At 41.2% G+C, this 26,997-nt stretch overlaps 1 protein-coding gene across 1 annotated transcript in view; it reads right to left on the bottom strand.

Moving 5' to 3' along the window:
- Positions 1 to 26,997, bottom strand: part of snx9b (sorting nexin 9b) — a 132,787-nt gene that overhangs the window by 53,156 nt on the left and 52,634 nt on the right. The window contains exons 6-11 of the mRNA XM_063056023.1: positions 26,439 to 26,586; positions 25,953 to 26,037; positions 9,644 to 9,769; positions 8,315 to 8,432; positions 6,634 to 6,764; positions 144 to 247 (exon numbers count right to left, since the gene is read on the bottom strand). Coding sequence (XP_062912093.1) covers positions 144 to 247; positions 6,634 to 6,764; positions 8,315 to 8,432; positions 9,644 to 9,769; positions 25,953 to 26,037; positions 26,439 to 26,586 — 712 coding nt within the window. The remainder of the gene's footprint in view (positions 1 to 143; positions 248 to 6,633; positions 6,765 to 8,314; positions 8,433 to 9,643; positions 9,770 to 25,952; positions 26,038 to 26,438; positions 26,587 to 26,997) is intronic.

Here is a 26,997-nt window from a genome sequence, read left to right as displayed (position 1 = left end):
ATAAACCCAAAACCAAAATAATAATAAAGCGAAGAATTAGGCATGATTATACTTGATACATAAAATGATTCTGCCATTTCTTAAAATTACTAATTTTTCAGCTTTGCAGTGCTGAGCTTGCAGTTTGTAAAATTAATGCATACGCATCCAATAGGCCAATGTCCTCGGCTGGTGGCTCCACTGTTGAAAAGATCATGACACCAACAACATCATCCTTCTCGGTTTTTCGCTTGCCTAATTTCCATTCCTTCAGTAAATAAGGGAGAAAAGAAGCATTAAATGTAAAGAAATCTAAAACCCTTCCAATCTATCCCCTTTTCTGCACTGAACAGGAGCTCATTCACAACAAAGGACAATTTGGCATCTGCTTGGTTGCAAAGCTATAATCCAAACAAGTGGCGCAACAATTGTAACTTGTTGTGAAGGAGCTGAAATTAGGCTTCATTAAGAGCTGCCAGCTAGAATGAATGTAGCAGCTTTTCAGATGTATCTTCAATTCCTGAAAAAGCTTATAGTATAAATATGGCATAATGCCAGTTGATCTAGGCCTACTATGTTTCTTTCAAAATTACAGTTTAAATCAGCTCAAAAGGAGCACTGTCATGGTGGAAGTGCACTCCATGGAATACATTATTTGTCATGAGAAGAGGTCCACTTTCAGATCCTCTCAAATCCAGCAAGTATGCCAAAATGAACTGATGGTTTGAGTTTTTTAAAAATATATATTTATTTCATCAAACTCTCGCGACTAAATTAACACCAGGGAAAAACAAAACTATTCAAAATAATTAAAGCAACAGTTATAATATAATTAATACTTATAACACTCTAGAGGGGGGCAACTTTCTTAACAGAATAACTCTAATTCTGGTCTTGTTAAATATATCATAAACAGTGTCAGTCCAGATTTTAAAAAGGGAAGATCTGGCTTGACCAACTAGAATGAATTCTTTGAGGAAAGTCTACATGAAAAGACAAGAGTTACATACTAGATTCAATAAAAATATTACCCAGAATTGCAGAGCATTTATCAATACAATAAGTAATCATCAAGGTATTTATAACCTCTGAGAAAATTGGTCAAGTTTGGTTAAGTACCATCCTATCTAACTAAATCCAACTTCTGTTATAAAGTCATTTATGCAGAAAGTTGGTCAAACAACACAGGAGCATAACATTTAATTAAACATTGTGATGATCATAGGACAAACAGGAGCAGATGAGTCACACATCACAGCACTGTTGAGGCAAATTCATGTCATTTTTGGATTTTAAATAATTACATGGAATGTGTAAGAGTACAGGACAGGAACAAGACCATTGCTTCAAGATGTTGTGCCTAACTAATTAAGCTAGTAATTAAACACATACTAATCCCTTCTGCCTACACAAGTCCATCTCTCTCCATTCTCTGCATATTCATAAGCATATCTAAGAGCCTCTTGAATGACTATCGTATTTGTCTCCATTACCACCAATTGCAGTGCATTCCAAGCACCCACCACTCTGAATGTTAATAAAAAACATTTATCCTGTACACCTCCTTTAAGCTTACTTCCTCTCACCTTCAATGCATGGCCTCTAGTATTACACATTTCAATCCTGGGAAAACTACTGACTGTTTACTCCATCAATCTTATAAACTTCTGTCAGTTCTGCTCCGAGCTTCCGCTACTCCAAAGAGAACAACACAAGTTTGTTCAACCTCTCCACATAATACCGTACACACCCTCTCATTCAGCAACATCCCAGTAAACCTCTTCTGCATCCCCTCCAACCTTCGTATAATGGGATAACCAGAACTGAATACGCCAGATATGACCTAACCAGAGTTTTATAAGGCTGCAACATAACTTCCTGACTCTTGAACTCAATGCTTCAACTAATAAAGGCAAGTAGGCAACATGCTTCAACTACCGTTATCAACTTGAGAAGGTACAGAGTTGACCTTTGTGCACCAATACTGTTAAGTATCCTGCTGTTAACTGTGTATTATCCCATTCCATCAGATTTCCCAAAGTGCAACACTTCACACTTGGCTAAGTTAAAAACTCTGATCAATATCATGCTGTATGCAACATTTCTTCTTGACTAAATTCACCACCTCTCTTGCAGTCCAAAGATACCTGTCCTACCTCCTTACTGGAGCATACCTGTCTTGTACTCCTTGCAGTTGGGATTTTAAACACCCTCATCGTGTCAGATGTCCATTTAACCAACTATTGCCAATTAATTTCTCCCTAGTTCCTGCCCGATACTCGTATTATTCACATAAATCCTACTATCTGGTTCTTTTGGTGCATTTTTCCTTCAATTAACAAATAATGTAAAATCAGGTCAGGCAGCATCTATGAAGAGGAATAAACAGTCAATGTTTCAGGCGAAGAGTCTTCCTCAGCACTGGAAAGGAAGGGAAGCCAGAGTAAGATGCTACTCTCACCTGCATTTCCTCCACTTGCCATATTTCTGCCCTCAGCTCATTGTCCCTCTTGTTATTATCCAGCACATCATTTTCTGTAACTTTCTGCATCTACAATGGGATTCTACCACTAAGCACATTAATCTCTCTATCTTCCCCATGCTCTGCTTTCCACAGGGATTACTCTATAGTTGATTCTCTTCCCCTCCTCCCACCTTATTTTCCCTTTTTCTTATCCAGTCCTGATAAAGGGCATCGTCCTGAAATGTTGACTGTTTGGTCCTCTCCACAGATGCTATCTAACCCACTGAGACCCTTTAGCATTTTTGTGTCCTTTGCTCTGGTGTTCCAGCATCTGTAGTGTCATTCGTGTTAATGAAATAATGTGAAAGACCACCTCATGCCATTTAATTTGCTTGCAAATTAACTTGAAATTAATGTCATCAAGCTAAGCAGACCTTCTGCTATTGGAAATGATAATTCATTATCATTATCAGGGAAGCAAGAAAGGAGCTTAAGAAGAGGCTGAGAAGAGCAAGAAGGGGGCATGAGAAGGTCTTGGCGAGTAGGGGAAAGGAAAACCCCAAGGCATTCTTCAATTATGTGAAGAAAAAAAGGATGACAGGAGTGAAGGTAGGACCGATTAGAGATAAAGGTGGGAAGATGTGCCTGGAGGCTGTGGAAGTGAGCGAGGTCCTCAATGAATACTTCTCTTTGGTATTCACCAATGAGAGGGAACTTGATGATGGTGAGGACAATATGAGTGAGGTTGATGTTCTGGAGCATGTTGATATTAAGGGAGAGGAGGTGTTGGGAGTTGTTAAAATACATTAGGATGGATAAGTCCCCGGGGCCTGATGGAATATTCCCCAGGCTGCTCCACGAGGCGAGGGAAGAAATTGCTGAGCCTCTGGCTAGGATCTTTATGTCCTCATTGTCCACGGGAATGGTATCGGAGGATTGGAGGGAGGCGAATGTTGTCCCCTTGTTCAAAAAAGGTAATAGGGATAGTCTGGGTAATTATAGACCAGTGAGCCTTACGTCTGTGGTGGGAAAGCTATTGGAAAAGATTCTTAGGAGATAAGATTTATGGGCACTTAGAGAATCATGGTCTGATCAGGGACAGTCAGCATGGCTTTGTGAAGGGCAGATTGTGTCTAACGAGCCTGATAGAGTTCTTTGAGGAGGTGACCAGGCATATAGATGAGGTAGTGCAGTGGATGTGATCTATATGGATTTTAGTAAGGCATTTGACAAGGTTCCACACGGTAGGCTTATTCAGAAAGTCAGAAGGCATGAGATCCAGTGAAGTTTGGCCAGGTGGATTCAGAATTGGCTTGCCTGCAGAAAGCAGAGGGTCGTGGTGGAGGGATTACATTCAGATTGGAGGATTGTGACTAGTGGTGTCCCACAAGTATCTGTTCTGGGGCCTCTACTCTTCGTGATTTTTATTAATGATCTGGCTGTTGGGGTAGAAGAGTGGGTTGGCAAGTTTGTAGACGACACAAAGGTTGGTGGTGTTGTAGATAGTGTAGAGGATTGTCAAAGGTTGCAGAGAGACATTGATAGGATGCAGAAGTGGGCTGAGAAGTGGCAGACTGAGTTCAACCCGGAGAAGTGTGAGGTGGTACACTTTGGAAGGACAAACTCCAAGGCAGAGTACAAAGTAAATGGCAGGATACTTGGTAGTGTGGAGGAGCAGAGGGATCTGGGGGTACATGTCCATGGATCCCTGAAAGTTGCCTCACAGATGGATAGGGTAGTTAAGAAAGCTTATGGGGTGTTAGCTTTCATAAGTCGAGGGATAGAGTTTAAGAATCGCGATGTAGTGATGCAGCTCTGTAAAACTCTGGTTAGGCCACACTTGGAGTACTGTGTCCAGTTCTGGTCGCCTCACAATAGGAAGGATGTGGAAGCATTGGAAAGGGTACTGAGGAGATTTACCAGGAAGCTGCCTGGTTTAGAGAGTATGGATTATGATCAGAGATTAAGGGAGCTAGGGCTTTACTCTTTGGAGAGGAGGAGGATGAGAGGAGATATGATAGAGGTGTACAAGATAATAAGAGGAATAGATAGAGTGGATAGCCAGCGCCTCTTCCCCAGGGCACCACTGCACAATACAAGGGGACATGGCTTTAAGGTAAGGGGTAGGAAGTTCAAGGGGGATATTAGAGGAAGGTTTTTTTACACAGAGAGTGGTTGGTGCGTGGAATGCACTGCCTGAGTCAGTGGTGGAGGCAGATACACTAGTGAAGTTTAAGAGACTACTAGACAGGTATATGGGGGAATTTAAGTTGGGGGCTTATATGGGAGGCAGGGTTTGAGGGTCGGCACAACATTGTGGGCCAAAGGGCCTGTACTGTGCTGTTTTATTCTATCTTATCCTTTCACAACATTGAAAACCTCCACTAAATCTTCCTTTGATTCTCTTTGCTCTTAACTCTCACACCAATCTACTAATACCCATTACGCCTTTCCAACTTGTTTACATTCTTCTTGAACCATGATGCGCAGAATTGGATACAACACCTCAAAGGCTAAATCAACAATTTTTGAAAAAGCAATACTCCCTTCACTCTTGCTCCATTTATGGCTTTCTACAAAGGATAGCAGTGGGACTGCTGAAATAGGTTACAGAATGTGGATAGTGAAGGTTGGCTTTGTCAACTAGAATTTTCCAGCACAAGCATTATCCTTTACTCTCCTAAGGGTACACACCTGATTAAGATCAGGAACAACTGATGACAGTCAAGGGTGTAACTGCCTGTCAGTTTTCAATAACTAGGCCCACTTACTAAGACTGGCCATTTCTAAGAGTTAGTGGATATTGAACCATACCTGAGCAAGGGTTTTGTGTAATTTTCTGGTAGGATTGGGACTGTGAAAATATACAAACGGTTGTCTTAAAATATCTCAACAGTACGAGAATTACAATGAATCTATTTCATTGAAATAAAACGTTGTTGCATGAAGTGTACTCTTATTGACATTCAAACCAGCATTTCATTAAAACACAGATTAGTACAACAAATTCTATGACTCTAAAAATGCAAATAGCTTCTAATATTCTATTTCTACACAATTTCTAGAAGAAAGCAGTATCTTATGGCTGAAAAGTAATTCATTCTAAAAGTTTATTCCTTCTCCATTGCTTAAAGAGCTGGGTGCACTTTCCATCTTTGCCTGTGAGATATCATTAGTTGACAGCCCAAATGCAGCAGAGTCAGAATGGAGACCATATTCGCCATACTATTGTATTTTTCAACCTGAAATTTTAATTCCAAGAATACTGTTGATCTTGCTGAACTAGCAAGTGTTTGATGGCATAATAAGGAGAAATGTGGAGAATAAACAAGAATTTCCACTGAAATTCATAAATATTATCAAGGGGGAAAAAAAATCACATGAGGTGACACAATAAACAGAATTATTTTTTCCAGACATCAATATATAATGTTTACTCCAATAGCTTTTCCAAAACAGCTCTGATGTTGCTTCAAAGTAGGACATTTCACATTTTAGTACAGCAATGGTATACAACTAATATTAGAAATATGCTGTTCTTCTCGTCCACCAGATCATCAGGGATGTCATTACTTAACTTTCAATGCTAATTTTATTTTAAAACCAAAACTGTGAGAATACCGAAAAATAAACCAGTGAATGAACAGAAGTTTAGCAAATTGCTCTGATCAAGTTGTAAGGTTAGATAGTTAAAACACAATGACTGTTTTACAGTATCCAGTGGCAGTATTTCTGTGCAGTAGTACTCCATGAATCCTGATCACTAAACATCGCTGAATGGAATAAAGTAGGTGAAATGGTAGCAAAGGTAAATTGCAGCTAGAAGGACAATATAAAAAAAAATGCTGTTTCTAATTGTCAAGTTTTGAAGTGTATAACAAGATACTTTAATGTGGGAATGAAGTCAAACACTCCCTCGCCTCAGGGACAAGCAGAGAAAAAAAACTTCCAAATTAGTTATCAGCAAGAAAGCAAAGTACTAGCTGCAACCACTTGCTTCCACATCACACCATTAGGCTATTAAAAAACATTAAACATGATTTTTGAAATATTAGAGCTTCAATATACCAAGGAGCAAGTATCAATCATGTTTGATTATTCCTTTAATCAATTTTTCACAAAAAAATGTTTCATTATTTTACTAACATGACACCAACTCATTGCAAAGTATTCAGCTTCCACATTCTTACCTTTTCATCTCGGTAAGTGATAAAGAGCTGGAAGACCTCACTCTCTGAAATGATTGGATGGTGACACATTCTATTCATCCAACCCTGCAATCTCTCCATTCGCATCTTGATGAATTCTTCTTCAAACCGACCTTTACCACATTAAATCAGGTGAATAAGTCTCAAGGATATCAAACATCAAAGCCTACTTCACAGCTCAAACGCTAAGAAAATACACGTTGGAAAAACAACAGAAACATTCCCCTTCAGGGTTTTTGTATTATTCCTGGTGTAATATCGCTATTTCAGTGCATTCTTATTTCAGCTCATTATCTTTAATTGCTCAAATCTTTTTACACAATCAAAACTTTCAGAAAAGAAGTTACATTTGTATTGTTTGTATTTAAACCACAAAACTCTGCCTTTGTTTCTAAAGTAAATTTGTTAATCTTACTTTTCTCAAGGTCAGGAGGAGCAGGAAAGTTTTTAAACATATCCTTTCATATCACAATTATTCTTCATGCTAGGCATTGTGGAAATTATACTGTTGTGAAATTATAGGTATTTAAAGAGGTAGATTTTTTTTTTGAAAGATTGGAAAATTCAAAATAATGGAGAACTGACATAGAAGGTGATTTGCAGCCTGGAGTAGATCAGCCATGATCATTTCAATGGGATGACAGGCCTAAGCCAGATAACTTCTTTTTCCCTCTATTTTCCTGTGTTCTCATATTGTGAGAGCTTTACAATCTTAGAGTTAAATGCAATATGGGCATATATTTCATAACTTGCTTATGATAACTGTAATTGAAATACATCAAAACTAATACTGGGAAGAAGATATTGTTTCTGAGGACAGTGAGGTCACTATTGTGTTAATGAAACTGGTGATTCAGAAAGTATGCAGCTGCTTAAAATGCTAAACAATAATTACTGTGCTGATGCTGCAAGCAGCTGATTTATAACTTTGATATGCATGTCTACAACAATAAATTTAAATTAGATGCACCATGGCCCAGTGGGAGAAATTCAATGCACAGGAACACAAAACACCACAAAAAGAAGTGGACATTGTCTAATCCGTCACAGCCATAACCTTCCCCACATCTACAGGAGGCACTGCCTCATGAAGGCAGCATTATAATCAAGGTACCCACATCCTATTCTTGCTGCTACCATTGGGCAGGAGATAGAAAAGACTAAAATTCCATATCACCAGTTCAGGAACAGCTATTTTCCTACAACCATCAGGTTTTTGGAACCAAATGTGCAACCCTAATCATACCTCAGCAACAACCATGAACCCATTTCCCATTGCATTTTCAGCACTAATGTTTTGGTCTTTTTCTTCACTGTTTTGTAGAAATGATACATAAATTATGAAGTCTATGTGTTTTGAACCCATGTTCCTGTAACACTACTGCAAGTTTTTCCATTGCATCTGTGCATTGTACATGCTTATTACAATAAACATGAATTGAAACTGTGTAACTATACTCAAAATACCAAATGCTGCATTTTAGGTAACTTTCAATGTTTGAATTTCACATACTGCAAAAGGATGCTGAGGATTTGCGTAACAATAAAACAATGTCAAATAACTCTGCTTTGACTTATAAACCCAGTGGTGAATAGATTCATTCAAAAATTACTGCAGAACAACCAACATCTGTTATGTAGATTATCAAGTGTTTCCAGTTACCTGTAACTTGCTTGTCTGGAAGTGAAGGAATGGGAATAGCTGAACCAAACTTGATCAGAAGACGCTCATATAACCAGTCAAAATGCTTATATCTGTGGTTGACTGATCGATTAGTGTTCTGTACACAAGAGGCACAAAATCAAGAAACTTCAACACTCAATTCTGTATGCATGACTAAAAACCTAACAAATTAAACAAGTCAAATATTTCATTGGTATGAATTCTAATGCATATTTTGCCATAAAGATATCAAAAGTCATGTGCATTTTTAACCAAATGATCAGCCAATTTCAACAGTCATGTACATATATCTTGCTCATTCTTGCTCCCAAAATTTAATACTTTCCATTTCTCAGTACTAAATTTCATCTGCCACTTATCTGCCCAAGCAAGCTGTCTGTCGCTCTCCCTTTAGTATCTTTTTCTATTCACTTTAATTCACTATACCTCCATGTTTTGTCATCTGCAGAAGAAAGTGGACAAATCTCAAAGCAGTAGAAAACAAAATGGAATGCTCAGAGGATTCGAATTACTTTGTGCTTAATGTTACCAAGATTTTCCCCCCAAATTTAAGTCTACCCAGCTGCTGAGGTGGGATTCAAATCCAAAACACCAGGTCAATGGTCCAGATTTCTGACTAATATTTAGCAACTTAACCATCTAATTGTACTGTCTTGTTGGTGGAATTGGAGAGTATAGGTCAGAAAAATAATGATGGAACAGTACTGGTCAGTAAAATGCACTCAGATAATATCAACAGGCGAGGAACATAAATGGTGAAAAAGATTCCAAACTTTAGGTGAGACAATTCTCTTGGAAGTGTAAACCCACTTTTGAACCTCATTTCCTTCAGTCCCACCTCCCTACTCAACCTCATGTTAAGAAAATATACATCAGAGCAAGGAGCAACCATGTGGTCTGTCAGTGTCAGCTCTGCCATTCAGGGTTACGCCTGATCTAATCCTGGCTCGACCTCACTTTCTTGACTCCTCCCTATAACCTCTGACTCTTCTAGTATCCAAGTATCTCTAATATTTAAGACTCAATTAACCAATGGCCCAATTATCAGAATCCACTACACCTGTTCAGAATATTTCTTCCAAACAAGAAAGCACAAAATCAGAAACATGCTTCCTTGAAGCATTTCAATAAATTACAGGCCATATCCAGAATCCTGATCAGGTGCCCACGTTACCAAAGTGGAGAGGAGTAGCTTTGTCAATTCTTTTCACAAGTTTGCTATGTGAAATCACAGTTAGGCATGGCAATGCAGTTGGTGAAATAATGCAGTACTAATCTTTTGTAAATAATTTTCCTTTTTAAACTTACATTGGGAGTTACTTGATACTCAATGTAACTCTTCAATCCATATAGCTTGGATCCCTTTTTTGGATCAGCAACTACACAGCTCAGAGAGGATGCAGGATATTCCCAAACAGGACCAACTTCACCTTTCTGAAAGAAGAAATCATAACATTGTTCTCAAATGTTGATGTAGGCAAAAAACATCTGGACTAAGATGAGATAAATTTTAATTCTTCCCATCCATTCAAAAGCAAAACAAAACACTTGAAATCATGAGGCGCTGACTTTTTCCCCCAAATTACAAATGTGACCAAGTTCAAGGCAGAGTGGGTTTCGGGGGGGGGGGGGGGGGGGGGGCGGGGTGCGGACAGAAAGCACAACCAATACACTCCCCAAGATTTCCCTTAAGGATGGTTCTGTCTGATTGGGTTTCTGAAGCACTGGGAAACCTGACAGCCCCCTGCATGTGAGAACAATCATGCAAGGGAAGTGCCTTTAGACTGTTGCTTGTAGAGCAGCTAGACAGAAACATTTCTCTCCTGCCTCCTCAAATGCAATTTTGCCCACATGCATAAAAAAGCAACTTGCAGGTTTCCTTTCTGTGAAATGACCGTTACAGCATCACAGACAATTGGAATTCAAGGCCATCATCAGGCTGACTTTAGGTGGAGTCGACATTAATGAAAGATGTCATGTAATTAAAACTGCACAACAGATGGAGAAACAGGATTTTCCTGTTTCCCTCAACTGTGATGCTACACCTACAAGATGACAATTTTATTCCCTTTGATCTAGTATTGCTTTAAAGTACTCCATTTTCACTCATTATATCACTAGAGCAGGGTTTCTCAACCTGGGTTCCACAGAACCCGAGGGTTAGGCGAGAGAATATAATTTTAGAAAAATACACATTTTGTTTTGAACTTCGCACAATGCGTGATGCAAACACTCACAGTGGTGGGCAGTGACCGAGCAGCCTCATCAGCAATCTCTGTTTTTGATGGGAGATTGGGGAGGCCATTGATAATTGGTGACACTGTTTTGCAGGGCGGGTAGGCTGATGAGGAGTGTGAAGTGCGTTTTCTGAGCATTGAATGGACTTGCCTAACTTCAGCTGTGACGTCAGCCTCTCCTTCTCAAATTACCTCCCCTAACTTCCCCTCATCCACTGCCAATTGACTTGTGGGAGCAAGCAAACTACTGGTGTAGTAGAAAATTGGAGGGAAATTTTAATTCTAAAGATGGTTCAGGAAGCAAGTTATTTTGTAGCAGAACTTATTACCCAGAAAAGGAAAAGTCACACAGTTGGTGAGAACCGAATAAAGCCAGCATGTAAAATTATAGGGGGTAAAATATTAGGACAAGATGCAACTACGAGAATTTGAAAGCTTTCACTCTCAAACGGTATGATAAGTCGACTTATTGATGATATGTCACATGATGCTGAAGAGGTTTTGGGTGATAAACTGAAAAACAACAGCTTCTCTATCCAGGTTGATGAGTCAACAGATTTCACCAAAAAATGTCATGTTGTAGCATTTGTAAGATTTGTAAATGATGGCGAAATTCAAGAAAATGTTTTCTGTTGGAAATAGTAGCCTGAAACAAGCAAATGCCAAGATATATTTAATGTTTTGTCTTCATATCTGGAAACAAGAGGACTGTCTTAGAGGAACTGTATTGCCATTTGTCCTGATGGTGCCCCATCAATAGTTGACTCCATGAGAGGTTTGATTTCTCAAGAAAAGAAAAGAAAAATCCTGACATTTTCACAACACACTGCTTTCTTCACAGAGAGGTGAAGATGTCAAAAACGCTTGGGAGATGAAATGAAAAAAGTTCGGGATGATGCGACAAAAGTGGTTAACTTTATTAAACAAAGGCTTGTTCACTCGAGAATGTTTAAAAACTGTGAAATCTTGGACAAAGAGCACATCAATCTCCTGCTGCATAGGGAAATCTGGTGGCTTAGCAGAGGAAGAGTTCTCAACAGGATGTTTGAGTTGAAAGGTGAATTGCAGGAGTACTTTCAAGAAAACAGTCAGCCAGATTTTGCTGAGTGCTTTGAAGATGAAGAATGGCTGCAGAAACTAGCCTACTTAGCAGATATTTTTCATCATATGAACCACTTGAATAAGTCACTGGCAATAAATTTGAATGTTGTAAATAGCATTAATTAAAATCAATTTACAACCTTTATTTATATTAAATCTACAGAGCCTACCTTTAGAAAATTTATATCCCATTTTGGCTTAAGCCAGTTATTTAACAGAAATTTATTATGTTGGCCTTCTGAGATTTAAAATTTATGAAAGGGAAAGAAAGATTAATTTCAAGAAAGATAAGCTACGCTTAACTACCTGTTTTTTTTTCCAAGAAAGGTTGGCTAAAAATTCATTCTCTACTCAAAAGAGCATTGGCAATTATTTTTAGATTATTGTATCTACAACTTACTGATCATATTAACATACCTGCAGATATAATAATTTTTATGCAGGGGCCTGAAAATTATTTCAAGGGTTCCTCCAGGGCAAAAAGGTTGAGAAAGGTTGCTCTAGAGTTTGATTCTATATGACATTTCTTCTCTCACTGTGCCACGATTGCATGCTTGCATTCTCAACAACTTGAGAGAGCAAATCATAAACACAAGAGATTCAGCAGATGCTGGAAATTTTGAGCAAGACACAAAATGTTGGAGGAGCTCAGCTAGTCAGGTAGCATCTATGGAGAGGAATAAACAGTCAACATACTTTACACCCCTTTCCCTTCTCCTCACCCGCCCTAATGCAAAGGAAATTCGTGTCCCTTTGGTCGAGGGACAACACACTGGAGGGAAGTGGTATCCCTCTCAGCAGAGGAACACCACGTCCTTCCGGTTTCCCTCTTCCTTCCCTTTCTATCACGACCCACTCTCCCACCAATCAGATTCTTCTTCAGGCCTTTACCTTTTCCACCCATCACCCCTCAGCTTCTTACTTCATACACCCTCCTCCCCGGCTTCCCCTATCATCTGCCAAATTGTAGTCCTTCCCCCACTCACCCCCACCTTATTATTTTGGCTTCTCCTCCCTTTCTTTCCAGTCCTGAAGGACTGTGTTTGTTGTCAGAGAGGGTTTTGAGTTGAAAATGCAAACCAACTAATAGTAGACAACACAATCTGGTCCAAAATAAATGGAAATTTGTTTTCAAGACCCCTGCCCCTTTCATATTCTTAATAAATTTAAAATTAACCAAAATAAAATGCAATATCCATTTTAATCCACAATTTCAAGATCCTTTACAAGAATTATTGAATTATCAGAATAGCTTTAACTTCAGAAAATAATCTTGCACATTGGGGATAATTTAATTTTGAAGAACTTAATAAAGAAGTAATAATGGCATGTTAAGACAAAATGTTTCACTGAAAAACAAATCAGCAGAGCAAAAGGGTCCAGGATAATTTCAGCAATTTGTCTTTAATTCCTTATTTACAAAGCCAAGCATTTCAAATTCTTGATTGACTTATCAATATGTCCCGGAACTTCACAGATTGGAAAGTAGGCATTTAAAGCCTCTTTAGCAACTTCATCCCCCTTTGTGATTATATTTCCTCTCAAAATTGTTTTCCCATTGTAAATCTTTAGTCTCCCTGAACTTTGCTGGTGTCTGGATCACTCCTACATACCTTATGAAAAACAACAATCATAAAACTGACCACTTGGGGATCGCATTTCATTCTACCTTTGATAATAATTCATAGCCCATTTAACTACAGTCTAATTTGGTGATATTTCTTGTAGGGAAATGTAGTTCTCTGGCAGGGTGAGAGGCACCAAAAAGAGAAGAGTTTCAAGACGGCTAGATGGATGAAGAAAAATATTATTTTAATGAACAGACAAGGAAGGCTCAAGCAGAGGAGCAACGCTAATAATTAGGGCAGATTTTAACTGCATTTATGTGGAGATCTGACAAACAATCTTCTTGAGCTGCAGACACAGGATTATAATAAGGCAGTTAAAAACAATTCAATGACCAATTGTACAGTAACAACAGAATGAAAGGATTCAAAAATAGAATCTTGTTTGGTTAGAATTGAGGAACAGAAGATTTGCTGTTATGCTACAGAAAACATGATGTAAGCCACCAAATGTGTGCAAGATGGAGCAAAATTTGCAGTAAATTTCAGAAGCATGAAACAAAAGGAACTTCAATGTAGTAACAATGCAGGCCCATAAATAACAAATTACAAAAACTGTCAAAAATGGATACATGAGAACTTTATTGCTCAACATGTTGCTATCCCAAAAAGGAAGACAGCCACATTTGATTTGGTTTATAACTGAGGAAAGAAAATTGTGTGGAAGTATTTGTGAAGAAATGAAAAAAGTTATCATGAAGTTTAGTGATCAGGTAAAAACCTGCTCAGGTGGTGTACAGTCCAATTTTGTTGTCCTAAAAGAATCAAAGGAGGACATTATATTTAAACTTTATGAATCACTGGTGTAGATAGTAGCGTCCATTTCTGGGCATCATGTCTTTGGGGCAAGGGACTTTAGTGCAAAAAATGAAGGTTTAAGAAAAAATTGGGAGTAGTGTTCAACATTTTGTGAAGTTCTAATAAAGCTGTTTACCCAAGATCAGTACCCAAGAAAGACCAGTTTAAAAATACTAGCAAAGAGGCATTGGAAATATACTCTTCTGTGGGCCAAGAATAGGACACTACTAGAAAACTTGGAAAACTCTTCCAGAGACATAGACCAGCTGACATAAATAGTGCCTTGCCTTGTTAAATGATTTTATGAAGGTGCAAAATAAATTCAGATCGAGAAACTCACAAAATAGCTGATGATAAAATAAAATAAAAGAATCACAAACTAGCTTTTTCAGGTAGCATTAAAAACAGGCCTGTGATCAACCACAGTGCATAAAAATGCAAATGATAAAGTATCTAGCAAACCACCTCTCTTGAATAACTTAATGCAAATTGTGCTGAGAAGTAAAAGGCAGTGCATGAATTACTTTAATGTGAAAAGGCCATTTTCATTGCATGCCACAAATCAAATGGTGGCAAGAGAGTGAGATTTTCATCCAACAACACGAGATTCATAATAATTGGAGACCACGTTCTGTTGCACTGACACGTGGACATACAAAACCACAGTAACTACAAAGTCTTCGCCACATCTTTTTCCTCAGCTTCACTCCCTTACACTCCTCCCCCATAAGGTTGATTCCCTCCCTTCGCCCTGCTTCCGGACTCTCTACCTCTCACTATCTATCTTAATCATTCAGTTTCAGAATGTACCATCATACAAGCCATGCTCCTGCTCAGATACTTTTACAGTACTGCAAGACAGTTTCTAAGTGGTAACTCTCAAGCCATAAAAGCAGATTAGAATTCAGCAAGTAGCACTAGAGGATGCAAGCTCCAGCAAGTGGTAGCACCCATTTTGCTGCCAGTATACTATCACCTGGCATGTTTCAGAAAGCATGAGAAAACCATTTGACTTGATTTAATTTTTAAAATCACTGATAAGCTTGTTCTTAATAAGTGATTATTGTATTTATATTCTAAGCTACTTATTCAGAGGTGAGTTTCTGATTACCACCAGAGGTGGTTGAATTAAATCTGGACGACGTTGGTTTCAGTCAATTTTTCACTTGAACATTTTTGTTTGTCCCCTTCAAGGGGACACTCAAGGACTAAAATCCCTCCCCTCTGATTAGCTTCTTTATTGGATTACATTCCTAACCACATGCAGGATTGTTAGTGATGCAGATGTTATTTTGGCACTTGTAAAACACAGTATGAAGATAACTGCTTCTTTTTAAAAGTAAAAGGGAAGTGAGAATTGGTATCGGACAACTGAAAATTGTGCTTGGGGACTAAGAAATGGCATATGAACTTAAAGGGTATTTTGCATCAGTCTTCACTGTGGAGACACGAGCAGTGTGCCAGAGGTCTGTGAGTGTCAGGGTGCAGGAGTGAGTGCCATTGCTATTACAAAGGGAAAAAGTGTGAGGCAATCTCAAACGTCTTTAGGTGGATAAGTCATCTGGACCAGATGAACGACCTGAGAGAGGTTGCTGAAGAGGTAATGGATGAATTGGTCATGTTCTTTCAAGAATCACTTGATTCTGGCATGGTTCCAGAGGACTGGAAGATTGCAAATGTCACTCCATTGCTCAAGGAGGGAGGAAGGAAAAAGAAAGGCAATTATAGGTCAGTTAGCCTAACCTCAATGGTTGGGAATGTGTTGGAATCTATTATTAAGGAGGTGATTTCGGGTACTAATGATAGGTCAAAGTCAGCATGGTTTCTACAAACGGAAATCTTGCCTGACAAATCTGTTGAGAGCTCTTCAAGGAAAAAAACAAGCAGGGCAGACAAAGAGGCAGTGGATGCCATAAGCTTAGATTTTCAGAAGGCATTTAGTAAGGTGCCACACACAAGGCTGCTTAAGAAGATAAAATCCTATGGCACTACAGGAAAGATACTGGCAAGAATAGAGGAATGGCTGACAGGCAGGAGGCAGCAAGTGGGAATGAAGGGGGCCTTTTCTGGTTGGCTGCCAGTGACTAATGGTGTTCCTCAGGGGTCAGCCGCTACTTTTCACATTGTTTATCAACAATTTAGATAATGGAATTGATAGCTTTATGGCAAAGTTTGTAGATGATATGAAGATAGGTGGAGGGATAGGTAGTGCTGAGGAAGCAAAGCAATTGCAGCAGGGCTTAGACAAATTGGAAGAACGGGCAAAAAAACTGGCAGATAGAATATAGTGTTGAGAAATGTATGAATGGCGGGAGGAGAAAATGGCAGCACGCCGCGCGTGCGCAGCTCTCCAGTGAAAAATGATGTTGTATCTGTTAAATAGGGGCCGCGGACAATTCTGATTTGATGGAGAATGGACGTGAAATCACAGAGGAACATCTGGAGAAATTTCTGAAACGCCTGTCGGCTGCTGTCGTTACTGTGTGGTCAGGAATCTTTCGGAGGGTAGGCCTCAAAATCCCCGGCCTTGCCTGCTTTTGGTGACCGAGAAAGAGGTCGAATCGCTTGGACAGAGATGGCACTCAGTACTCGGTGTCGGAGAGCTGATCAGAGCTCGAAGTTTTTGGATGACTCAGAGTCGGATTGTGGTCGGTATGGCAGGGAGAGTTCTTCCTTCTCCCATCTGCGTGAGATGTGGGACATTTGAGAAACTTTGAACTTTACTGTGCTCACAGACTTTCTTCATCAAGTTATGGTATTGTGCACTGTTGTAACTATATGTATAATTATGTGGTTTTGTCAGTTTTTTCAGTCTTGGTTTGTCCTGTGTTTTGTGATATCACACCGGAGGAAATAATGTATCATTTCTTAATGCATGCGTTACTAAATGACAATAAAAGGGGACTACGTGTCTTCATAATCTAATGCATTTTGGTAACAGGAACAATTATGCAGACTCTTATCTGAATGGGGAGAGGGTTCAAATATCAGAGGTGCAGAGGGACTTAGGAGTCCTTGTGCAATCCCTGAAAGTTAATTAACAGGTTGCATCTGTGGCAAAGAAGGCAATTGCAACAGAGCTCTAGGAACTAAGTAAAAGTGCAGAAGGGATAAACGGTGCAGCCATTGTTGGGAGTAGGCCAGTGGCAAGAGCAGAAGCAACAGCCTTCGGCTCAAGAGACTTCAGCTTGGAAGAGGCGTCGGCTCTGTGTAAAGCCTCTGTTAAGGTTTCCTTTTGTTTTTTTCCCCCCTCTCTCACTGTACCATTTAAATGGCTGTGGTGTGCTCTTCGTGCCCACTGTCGGAGAACTGAGAGACCCAGGGTCTCCTGGGGAACTACATCTGCGTGCAGTGCATCCAGCTGCAGCTCCTTGAAGACTGTGTTAGGGATCTGGAGCAGCAACTGGATGACCTTTGGCTTGTACGGGAGAGTGAGGACATAATCGATCAAAGTTACGAGGAAATAGTCAGCCCGAAGTTGCAGGAGGCGAGTAGCTCAGTGTCTGTCAGGAGAATTAGAAATAGGCAGTTAGAGCAGAGCACCCCTGTGTCCATCCCCTTCAAACAGCCAGTGCGTGAGTGGGCCAGTGAAGGAGTGGAGCTTTGAGGCTTTGACTCGAGAGATTCTGGCAGTTGGTCTGTGCAATCAAGTCAATCAAGATTTGAATAGATCAGCAGAAAGCTGTTGATTAGACAATCAAGATTTGAATAGCTCAGACTCAGCAGAAAGCAGCTGATTAGGCAGTCGAGGTCAGGTGACCAAACATTTTGAAAAGCTCAAACAGATAAATAGAGGGGTAGCTCAAGCGGAGCGGCCAGTGCGTGAGTGAGCCAGTGAAGGAGTGGAGATTTGAGGCTTTCACTCAAGAGGCTTCAATGAGAAGAGGCGAAGGACAAGCTAGCTAGCAGTTAGTTCTTACAATGTCTTCTGAGACGGTGATGTGCCTCTCATGTCAGATGTGGCAGTCTTGGGGGAACGCCCCTCTCCCGCAGAGTCACATCTGCCAGAAGTGCATACGGCTGGGCGAACTGGAAGACCGTGTAAGGAATCTGGAGCAGCAGTTGGATGACCTTGGACTCATAAGGGAGAATGAGGCAGTCATAGATGAGAGCTACAGGGAGGTAGTCACACCTAGGCTGTCGGAAGCAGGTCATTGGGTGACAGTCAGAGGGGGGGAAGCAAAGGTGAGCAGACAGGTAGTGCAGAGCACCCCTGTAGCCATTCCCTTGACTAATAAGTTTACCGTCCTGGACACTGTTGGCGGGGACGACCGACCAGGTGTGAGCCACGGTGGCAGGGCCTCCGGCACTGAGTCTGACCCTGTGGTGCAGAAGGGTGGGACGGAGAAGAGGAGAGCTGTCGTCATTGGAGACTCTATAGTCAGGGGAGCAGACAGAAGATTTTGTGGACGTGAGAAGGACACCCGCATGGTTTGTTGCCTCCCGGGTGCCAGGGTCCGGGATGTCTCTGACCGGGTGCACGACATCCTGGTACGAGAGGGAAAGCAACCAGAAGTCATGATACATGTTCGGACCAACGACATGGCAGGAGGGATGAGGTCCTGAAGTGTGAGTTTCGGGAATTAGGCAGAAGGCTGAAGAACAGGACCTCAAGGGTGACGTTCTCAGGATTGCTGCCAGTGCTACGTGACAGAGATGGTAAGAATTGGAGGAGATGGCAGTTGAATGCGTGGCTGAGGAGTTGGTACAGGCAGCAGGGTTTTAGATTTTTAGATCATTGGGATCTCTTCTGGGGAAGGTGGGACCTGTACAGATTGGATGGGTTGCACCTGAACTCAAGGGGGAGCAATATCCTTACAGGTAGGTTTGATAGCATGGTTCGGGAGGGTTTAAACTAATTTGCGAGGGGGATGGGACCCAGAGCGATAGAGCAGTGAAAGAAGTGCATGGAGTAAAGCCAGATCTAACATACAGAGAGGCTTTGAGGAAAGAGAAGCAGAATAAACGGTGTAAAGACAGTAAGGCAGAAGGGCTGAAATGTGTGTACCTCAATGCAAGAAGCATCAGGAACAAAGGTGATGAGCTGAGAGCTTGGATACATACATGGAATTATGAAGTAGTGGCCATTACAGAGTCTTGGCTGGCACCAGGGCAGGAATGGATTCTCAATATTCCTGGATTTCAGTGCTTTAAAAGGGATAGAGAGGGCGGAAAAAGGGGAGGAGGGGTGGCATTACTGGTCAGGGATACTATTACAGCTACAGAAAGGGTGGGTAATGTAGCAGGATCCTCTTTTGATTCAATATGGGTGGAAGTCAGGAACAGGAAGGGAGCAGTTACTCTACTGGGGGTATTCTATAGGCCCACTAGTAGCAGCAGAGATACGGAGGAGCAGATTGGGAGGCAGATTTTGGAAAGGTGCAAAAATAACAGGGTTGTTATCATGGGTGACTTTAACTTCCCTAATATTGATTGGCAACTGATTAGTTCCAAGGGTTTAGATGGGGCAGAATTTGTTAAGTGTGTCCAGGATGGATTCCTGTCACAGTATGTGGACAGGTCAACCAGGGGGAATGCCATACTAGATCTAGTACTAGGTAATGAACCGGGTCAGGTCACAGATCTCTCAGTGGGTGAGCATCTGGGGGACAATGACCACCGCTCCCTGGCCTTTATAATTATCCTGGAAAAGGATAGAATCAAAGAGGACAGGAAAATTTTTAATTGGGGAAGGGCAAATTATGAGGCTATAAGGCTAGAACTTGCGGGTGTAAATTGGGATGATGTTTTTACAGGGAAATGTACTATGGACATGTGGTCGATGTTTAGAGATCTCTTGCAGGATGTAAGGGATAAACTTGTCCCGGTGAGGAAGATAAAGAATGGTACGGTGAAGGAACCATGGGTGACAAGTGAGGTGGAAAATCTAGTCAGGTGGAAGAAGGCAGCATACATGAGGTTTAGGAAGCAAGGATCAGATGGGTCTATTGAGGAATATAGGGAAGCAAGGAAGGAGCTTAAGAAGGGGGCATGAGAAGGCCTTGGCGAGTAAGGTAAAGGAAAACCCCAAGGCATTCTTCAATTATGTGAAGAAAAAAAGGATGACAGGAGTGAAGGTAGGACCGATTAGAAATAAAGGTGGGAAGATGTGCCTGGAAGCTGTGGAAGTGAGCGAGGTCCTCAATGAATACTTCTCTTCGGTATTCACCAATGAGAGGGAACTTGATGATGGTGAGGACAATATGAGTGAGGTTGATGTTCTGGAGCATGTTGATATTAAGGGAAAGGAGGTGTTGGAGTTGTTAAAATACATTAGGACAGATAAGTCCCCGGGGCCTGACGGAATATTCCCCAGGATGCTCCACGAGGCGAGAGAAGAGATTGCTGAGCCTCTGGCTAGGATCTTTATGTCCTCGTTGTCCAAGGGAATGGTACTGGAGAACTGGAGGGAGGCGAATGTTGTTCCCTTGTTCAGAAAAGGTAGTAGGGATAGTCCGGGTAATTATAGACCAGTGAGCCTTACGTCTGGGGTGGGAAAGCTGTTGGAAAAGATGCTTAGAGATAGGATATATAGGCATTTAGAGAATCATGGTCTGATCAGAGACAGTCAGCATGGCTTTGTAAAGGGCAGATCGTGTCTAACAAGCCTGATAGAGTTCTTTGAGGAGGTGACCAGGCATATAGATGAGGGTAGTGCAGTGGATGTGATCTATATGGATTTTAGTAAGGCATTTGACAAGGTTCCACACGGTAGGCTTATTCAGAAAGTCAGAAGGCATGGGATCCAGGGAAGTTTGGCCAGGTGGATTCAGAATTGGCTTGCCTGCAGAAGGCAGAGGGTGGTGGTGGAGGGAGTACATTCAGATTGGAGGATTGTGACTAGTGGTGTCCCACAAGGATCTGTTCTGGGACCTCTACTTTTCGTGATTTTTATTAACGACCTGGATGTGGGGGTAGAAGGGTGGGTTGGCAAGTTTGCAGATGACAAAAAGGTTGGTGGTGTTGTAGATAGTGTAGAGGATTGTCAAAGATTGCAGAGAGACATTGATAGGATGCAGAAGTGGGCTGAGAAGTGGCAGATGGAGTTCAACCCGGAGAAGTGTGAGATGGTACACTTTGGAAGGACAAACTCCAAGGCAGAGTACAAAGTAAATGGCAGGATACTTTGTAGTGTGGAGGAGCAGAGGGATCTAGGGTTACATGTCCACAGATCCCTGAAAGTTGTCTCACAGATGGATAGGGTAGTTAAGAAAGCTTATGGGGTGTTAGCCTTCATAAGTCGAGGGATAGAGTTTAAGAGTCGCGATGTAATGATGCAGCTCTATAAAACTCTGGTTAGGCCACACTTGGAGTACTGTGTCCAGTTCTGGTCGCCTCAGTATAGGAAGGATGTGGAAGCATTGGAAAGGGTACAGAGGAGATTTACCAGGATGCTGCCTGGTTTAGAAAGTATGCATTATGATCAGAGATTAAGGGAGTTAGTGCTTTACTCTTTGGAGAGGAGGAGGATGAGAGGAGATATGATAGAGGTGTACAAGATAATAAGAGGAACAGATAGAGTGGATAGCCATTGCCTCTTCCCCAGGGCACCACTGCTCAATACAAGAGGACATGGCTTTAAGGTAAGGGGTGGGAAGTTCAAGGGGGATATTAGAGGAAGGATTTTACTCAGAGAGTGGTTGGTGCGTGGAATGCACTACCTGAGTCAGTGGTGGAGGCAGATACACTAGTGAAGTTTAAGAGACTACTGGACAGGTATATGGAGGAATTTAAGGTGGGGGCTTATATGGGAAGCAGGGTTTGAGGGTCGGCACAACATTGTGGGCCGAAGGGCCTGCACTGTGCTGTACTATTCTATGTTCTATGTTCTATGCAAACAAAGTACATCACTTTGGAAACTTTTGTGGGGGATGACCAACTAGGAGCATGCCATGGCGACCAGGTTACAGGCACTGACCAAAAGTGATGGGTAGCACCTGAACCCGAGGAGGACCAATATTCTTGTAGGCAGGTTTATTCAAGCTGTTGGGGAGGGCTTAAACTAATTTGGCAGGGGGTTGGGAACTGGAGTGAAGGGAGTCAGGACAGGACAGATGGCAGGCAGGACTTAGTTGCAGCCAACAGGCTGATTATCAAATCATTAGGGATGCAGAGTCAGAAAAGATAGCAAATACGGTACTCAAAGTGTTGTATCTGAATGCACGTAGTCTAAGAAATAAGGTGGATGATTTTGTTGCAATATTACAGATTGCCAGGTACGATGTTGTGGCCATCACTGAATCGTGACTGAAGGATGGTTGTAGTTGGGAGCTGAATGTCCAAGGTTACACGTTATATTGGAGTGATAGGAAGATAGGCAGAGGGGGTCGTGTGGCTCTATTGGTAAAGAATGGCATCAAATCAGTAGAAAGATGTGACATAGGATTAGAAGATGTTGAATCCTTGTGGGTTGAGTTAAGAAACTGCAAGGGTAAAAGAACGTTGATGGCAGTTATATACAGGCCTCCCAACAGTGGCTGGGAGGTTACAACAGGAAATACAAAAGGCGAGTCAAAGGGGCAATGTTATGGTAGTCATGGGAGATTTTAACATGCAGGTCGATTGGGAAAATCAGGTTGTTAATGGATCTCAGGACAGAGAGTTTGTTGAATGCCTAAGAGATAGCTTTTCAGAGCAGTTTGTCGTTAAGCCTACTAGGGGATCATCTATACTGGATTGGGTGTTATGTAATGAACCGGAGGCGATTAGGGAGCTTAAGATAAAAGAACCCTTAGGAACCAGTGATCACAACATGATTGAGTTCAACTTGAAATTTGATAGAGAGAAAGTAAAATCTGATGTGGCAGTATTTCAGTGGAGTATGGGAAATTACAGTGGTATGAGAGAGGCCAAAGAAAACTGGAAAGAGCTGCTGGCAGTGATGTCAGCAGAGCAGCAATGGTGTGCATTTCTGGGAAAAATGAGGAAGGTGCAAGTCATGTATATTCCAAAAATGAAGAAATACTTAAATGGTAAAATAGTACAACCATGGCTGACAAGGAAAGTCAAAGTATTGTAAAAGCAAATGAAAGGGCATACAACAAAGCAAAAATTGGTGGGAAGATAGAGAATTGGGAAGTTTTTAAAAACGTACTGAGAGCAACTAAAAAAATCATTAGAAGGGAAAAGATGAAATATGAAAGCAAGCTAGCAAATAATATCAAAGTGGATAGTGAAAGTTTTTTCAAATATGTTAAAAATAAAAGAGAAATGACGAGTGGATACAGGACCGCTAGAAAATGAGGCAGGAGAAATAATAACAGGGGCCATGGAGATGGCTGATGAACTGAGTATGCCTGACGTTATAGTGTGTTAAAGAAGAAAAGTGGGAACAGTTACTATAACAAGAGAGAAGCTGCTCAAAAAACTGAAAAACCTAAAGGTACACAAGTCACCTGGACCAGGTGAACTGCATCCTAGGGTTCTGAACAAGGCAGCGTTAGAAATTGTGGTGGCATTAGAAACGATCTTTCAGAAATCATTGGACTCTGGCATAGTGCCAGAGGACTGGAAAATTGCAAATGTCACTCCACTCTTTAAGAAAGGAGGAAGCCAGCAGAAACGAAATTATAGACCAGTTAACCTGACCTCAGTGGTTGGGAAGATGTCAATAGCTAAGAATAAGGTGATGGAGTACTTGGTGACACAGGACAAGATAGTACAAAGTCAGCACAGCTTCCTTCAGGAAATATCCTCCCTGACGAACTTGTTGGATTTGCTGAGGAGATTACAAGTAGGATAGATAAAGGGGATGCAGTGGATGTTGCATATTTGGACTTTCAGAAGGCCTGTGACAAGGTGCCACACTTGAGGCTGCTTACCAAGTTAAGCGCCCGTGGTATTACAGGAAAGTTACTAACATGGTTAGAGCATTGGCTGATTGGTAGCAGGCAGCAAGTGGGAATAAAAGGATACTTTTCTAGTTGGTTGCCAGTGACTAGTGGTGTTCCACAGGGGTCAGTGTTGGGGCCACTTCTTTTTATGTTTTATATAAATGATTTAAGATGATGGACTACATGGCTTTGTTCCCAAGTTTGCAGATGATATGAAGATTGGTGGAGGGGCAGGTAGTGTTGAGGAAAGGTAGGACACAGAAGGACTTAGACTGGGAGAATGGGCAAGAAAGTGGCAAATGAAATACAATGTTGGATTATGCATGGTTATGCACTTTGGTAGTAGAAACAAATGTACGGACTGTTTTCTAAACAGGGAGAAAATCCAGGAATCTGAGATGGAAAGGGACTTGGAAGTCCTTGTACAGAACACCCTGAAGGTTAACTTGCAGGTTGAGTCGGTGGTGAGGAAGGCAAATGCCATGTTAGCATTCATTTCAAGAAGTCTAGGATACAAGAGCAAGGATGTGATGCTGAGGTTTTATGAGGCACTGGTGAGGCCTCACCTTGAGTATTGTGAACAGTTTTGCACCCCTCATCTTAGAAAAGATGTCCTGACGAAGGGTCTCGGCCTGAAACATCGACTGCACCTCTTTCTAGAGATGCTGCCTGGCCTGCTGCGTTCACCAGCAACTTTGATGTGTGTTGTTAGAAAAGATGTGCTAGTATTGGAGAGGGTCCAGAGGAGGTTCACAAGGATGATTCCAGGGTTATCATACGAGGAATGTTTGATGGCTCTAAGTCTGTTTTCGCCGGAATTCAGAAAGATAAGGGGGGGGGAATCTCATCGAAACCTTTCAAATGTTGAAAGGCCTAGACAGAGTAGATGTGGAAAGGATATTTCCCATGGTGGGTGAGTCTAGGACAAGAGAGCCCAGCATCAGGATAGAGGGGCGCCCTTTCAAAACAGAAATGCGGAGAAATTTCTTTTGCCAAAGGGTGGTGAATTTGTGGAATGTGTCGCCACATGCAGCTGTGGAGCTCAGGTCGTTGGGTGTACTTAAGGCAGAGATTGATATTTTCTTGATTGGACATGGCATCAAAGGTTACGGGGAGAAGGCCAGGAACTGGGGTTGAGGAGGACAAAAAAAAAGGATCAACCATGTTTTAGCGGTGTTTATTTCAGGGGGGAAAAGAATATAAAAGCAAGGAGTTAATGCTGAGCCTTTACATGACACTAGTCAGGCCACACTAGGAGTATTGTTGACAATTTTATGCCCCATATATCAGAAGGGATGTGTTGTCATTGGCTAGAGTCCAAAGGAGGTTCAGAAGTATGATTCTGGGAATGAGGAGGTTAACATACGAGGAGCGTTTGGCAGCACCGGAAATTAGAAGCAAGCAGGGGAATCTCATCGAAACTTACTGAATGTTGAAAGGACTAGTTAGGGTGGATGTGGAGAGGATATTTCCTGTGATGGGGGCATCCAGAACTAGAGGGTACAGCCTCAATTTGAGTGACAAACTTTTAGAACGAAGGCAAAGAGGATTTTTTTTTAGCCAGAGAGTGGTGAATCTGTGGAATGCTCTGCCACAGTGTGGAAATATACCCACTGTGGTGGGTATATTTAAGGCAGAAGTTGATAGTTTCCTAATTGGTCAGAGCATCAAAGGGTATGGTGAGAAGGAAGGTGTATGGGGTTGAGCGGGATAAGGGATCGGCCATGATGGAATGGCGGAGAGGACTCGATGGGCCGAAGGGCCTACTTCTGCTCCTATGTCTAATGGACTTTTTTTCTCTAAGATATTGTACTGCCTTAGCAATGACAAAAAATAACTGGTTGAAGTATTTTTCATTTCACAGCTTCTTCTATCCTACCTAGATACCAAGTCATGCATTTGTTGGCCTTAGTTCAAACTGAATTTACAGAAAAGTTTCTGTAATTACTATAATTACATTCTTAACCAATAGTGAGCTGCTTTAAGGAATAACTCTTCCTATCCAATTGCTACTATAACTTACATGGATTATGATCTTCTCATCAGTTTTTAATGGTTGTTTTGAAAGTAGGTAGACTTCAGGCCCATGTTTGGAAAATGTTGGAAATCTACAAAAAACAAATTTGGATTATGCGTCTATATTTTCTCCCCAGATAATCATACTTAAAACTAACATGGCCTTTTGTTTTTTTAAATTAAAGTCAGAATTCAAAATAAAGCAACAATGAGACCAACCACATTTTAACTAGCAACACCAGCACAAGATTGAAATTAGCCTCCTTGCTAAGTGCTTCTTTTTAAATCAAACACTACCTTATTATTCATATCCAAACATGATCTCACACACAGAGCCAACACTATTGACCAAGGTCAAAAGATTAAATAGTCTTCTCATTTTAATTATTTTGGTACATTTTACTTGGGTAATTATTCATCTCATCAGAAAACTTCTTCCTCACTGCTTTAGTAACAAGTACACTTACATGTCCCTGTTACTAATTTACATTACCTGTTGAGTGACATCTTCACTGAAGCGTTACGAGGACCTCCACGAGCCAAAGCTGTCTCCGGTGACTCTGTTTCAGTCCGTGGAAGAATATTTGGAGATACCTTGGCCTCATCCCATTCGTCATCCCACTCATCATCATCCGCAACACCTAAAGGAGAAAAATCAAACTTGAATTAAGAGGAGTCATGCATGCAGGAGCTCTCCACAAATGCAGTTTCCATCTTCCAGCGGTTTTTTTGGTCTGCATTGTCTCTTCTCATTCTTTCAGTTCAGGTCATGTTAAAAAGAAAAGGCCAATTAGCCCACCTGCATCTGGGAGCAGTTCTGCAAATAATCTGCAGACAGCTGAGATTCTTCATGGCAGTACATTAAGCTTTGTCAGTTGAAAGGAGTATACTTGAAATGTGCAACTCCAAATTGGGACTGAAGACTTATTGTGATGTAGGCAAGGTGGAAGTAAAATGACACTAAATTGAGACCCCCTTCGTGTTCATCTGCGAAAATAGCTTAATTTCCACCTTTGAAACCTCTCCTTTTCATTTTCAGGATGGATGGGGGT

Source organism: Mobula hypostoma, chromosome 8 (genome assembly GCF_963921235.1).
Source record: "Mobula hypostoma chromosome 8, sMobHyp1.1, whole genome shotgun sequence".
Classification (NCBI taxonomy): domain Eukaryota; kingdom Metazoa; phylum Chordata; class Chondrichthyes; order Myliobatiformes; family Myliobatidae; genus Mobula; species Mobula hypostoma.
This window is presented reverse-complemented; position numbering and strand designations above follow the sequence as displayed.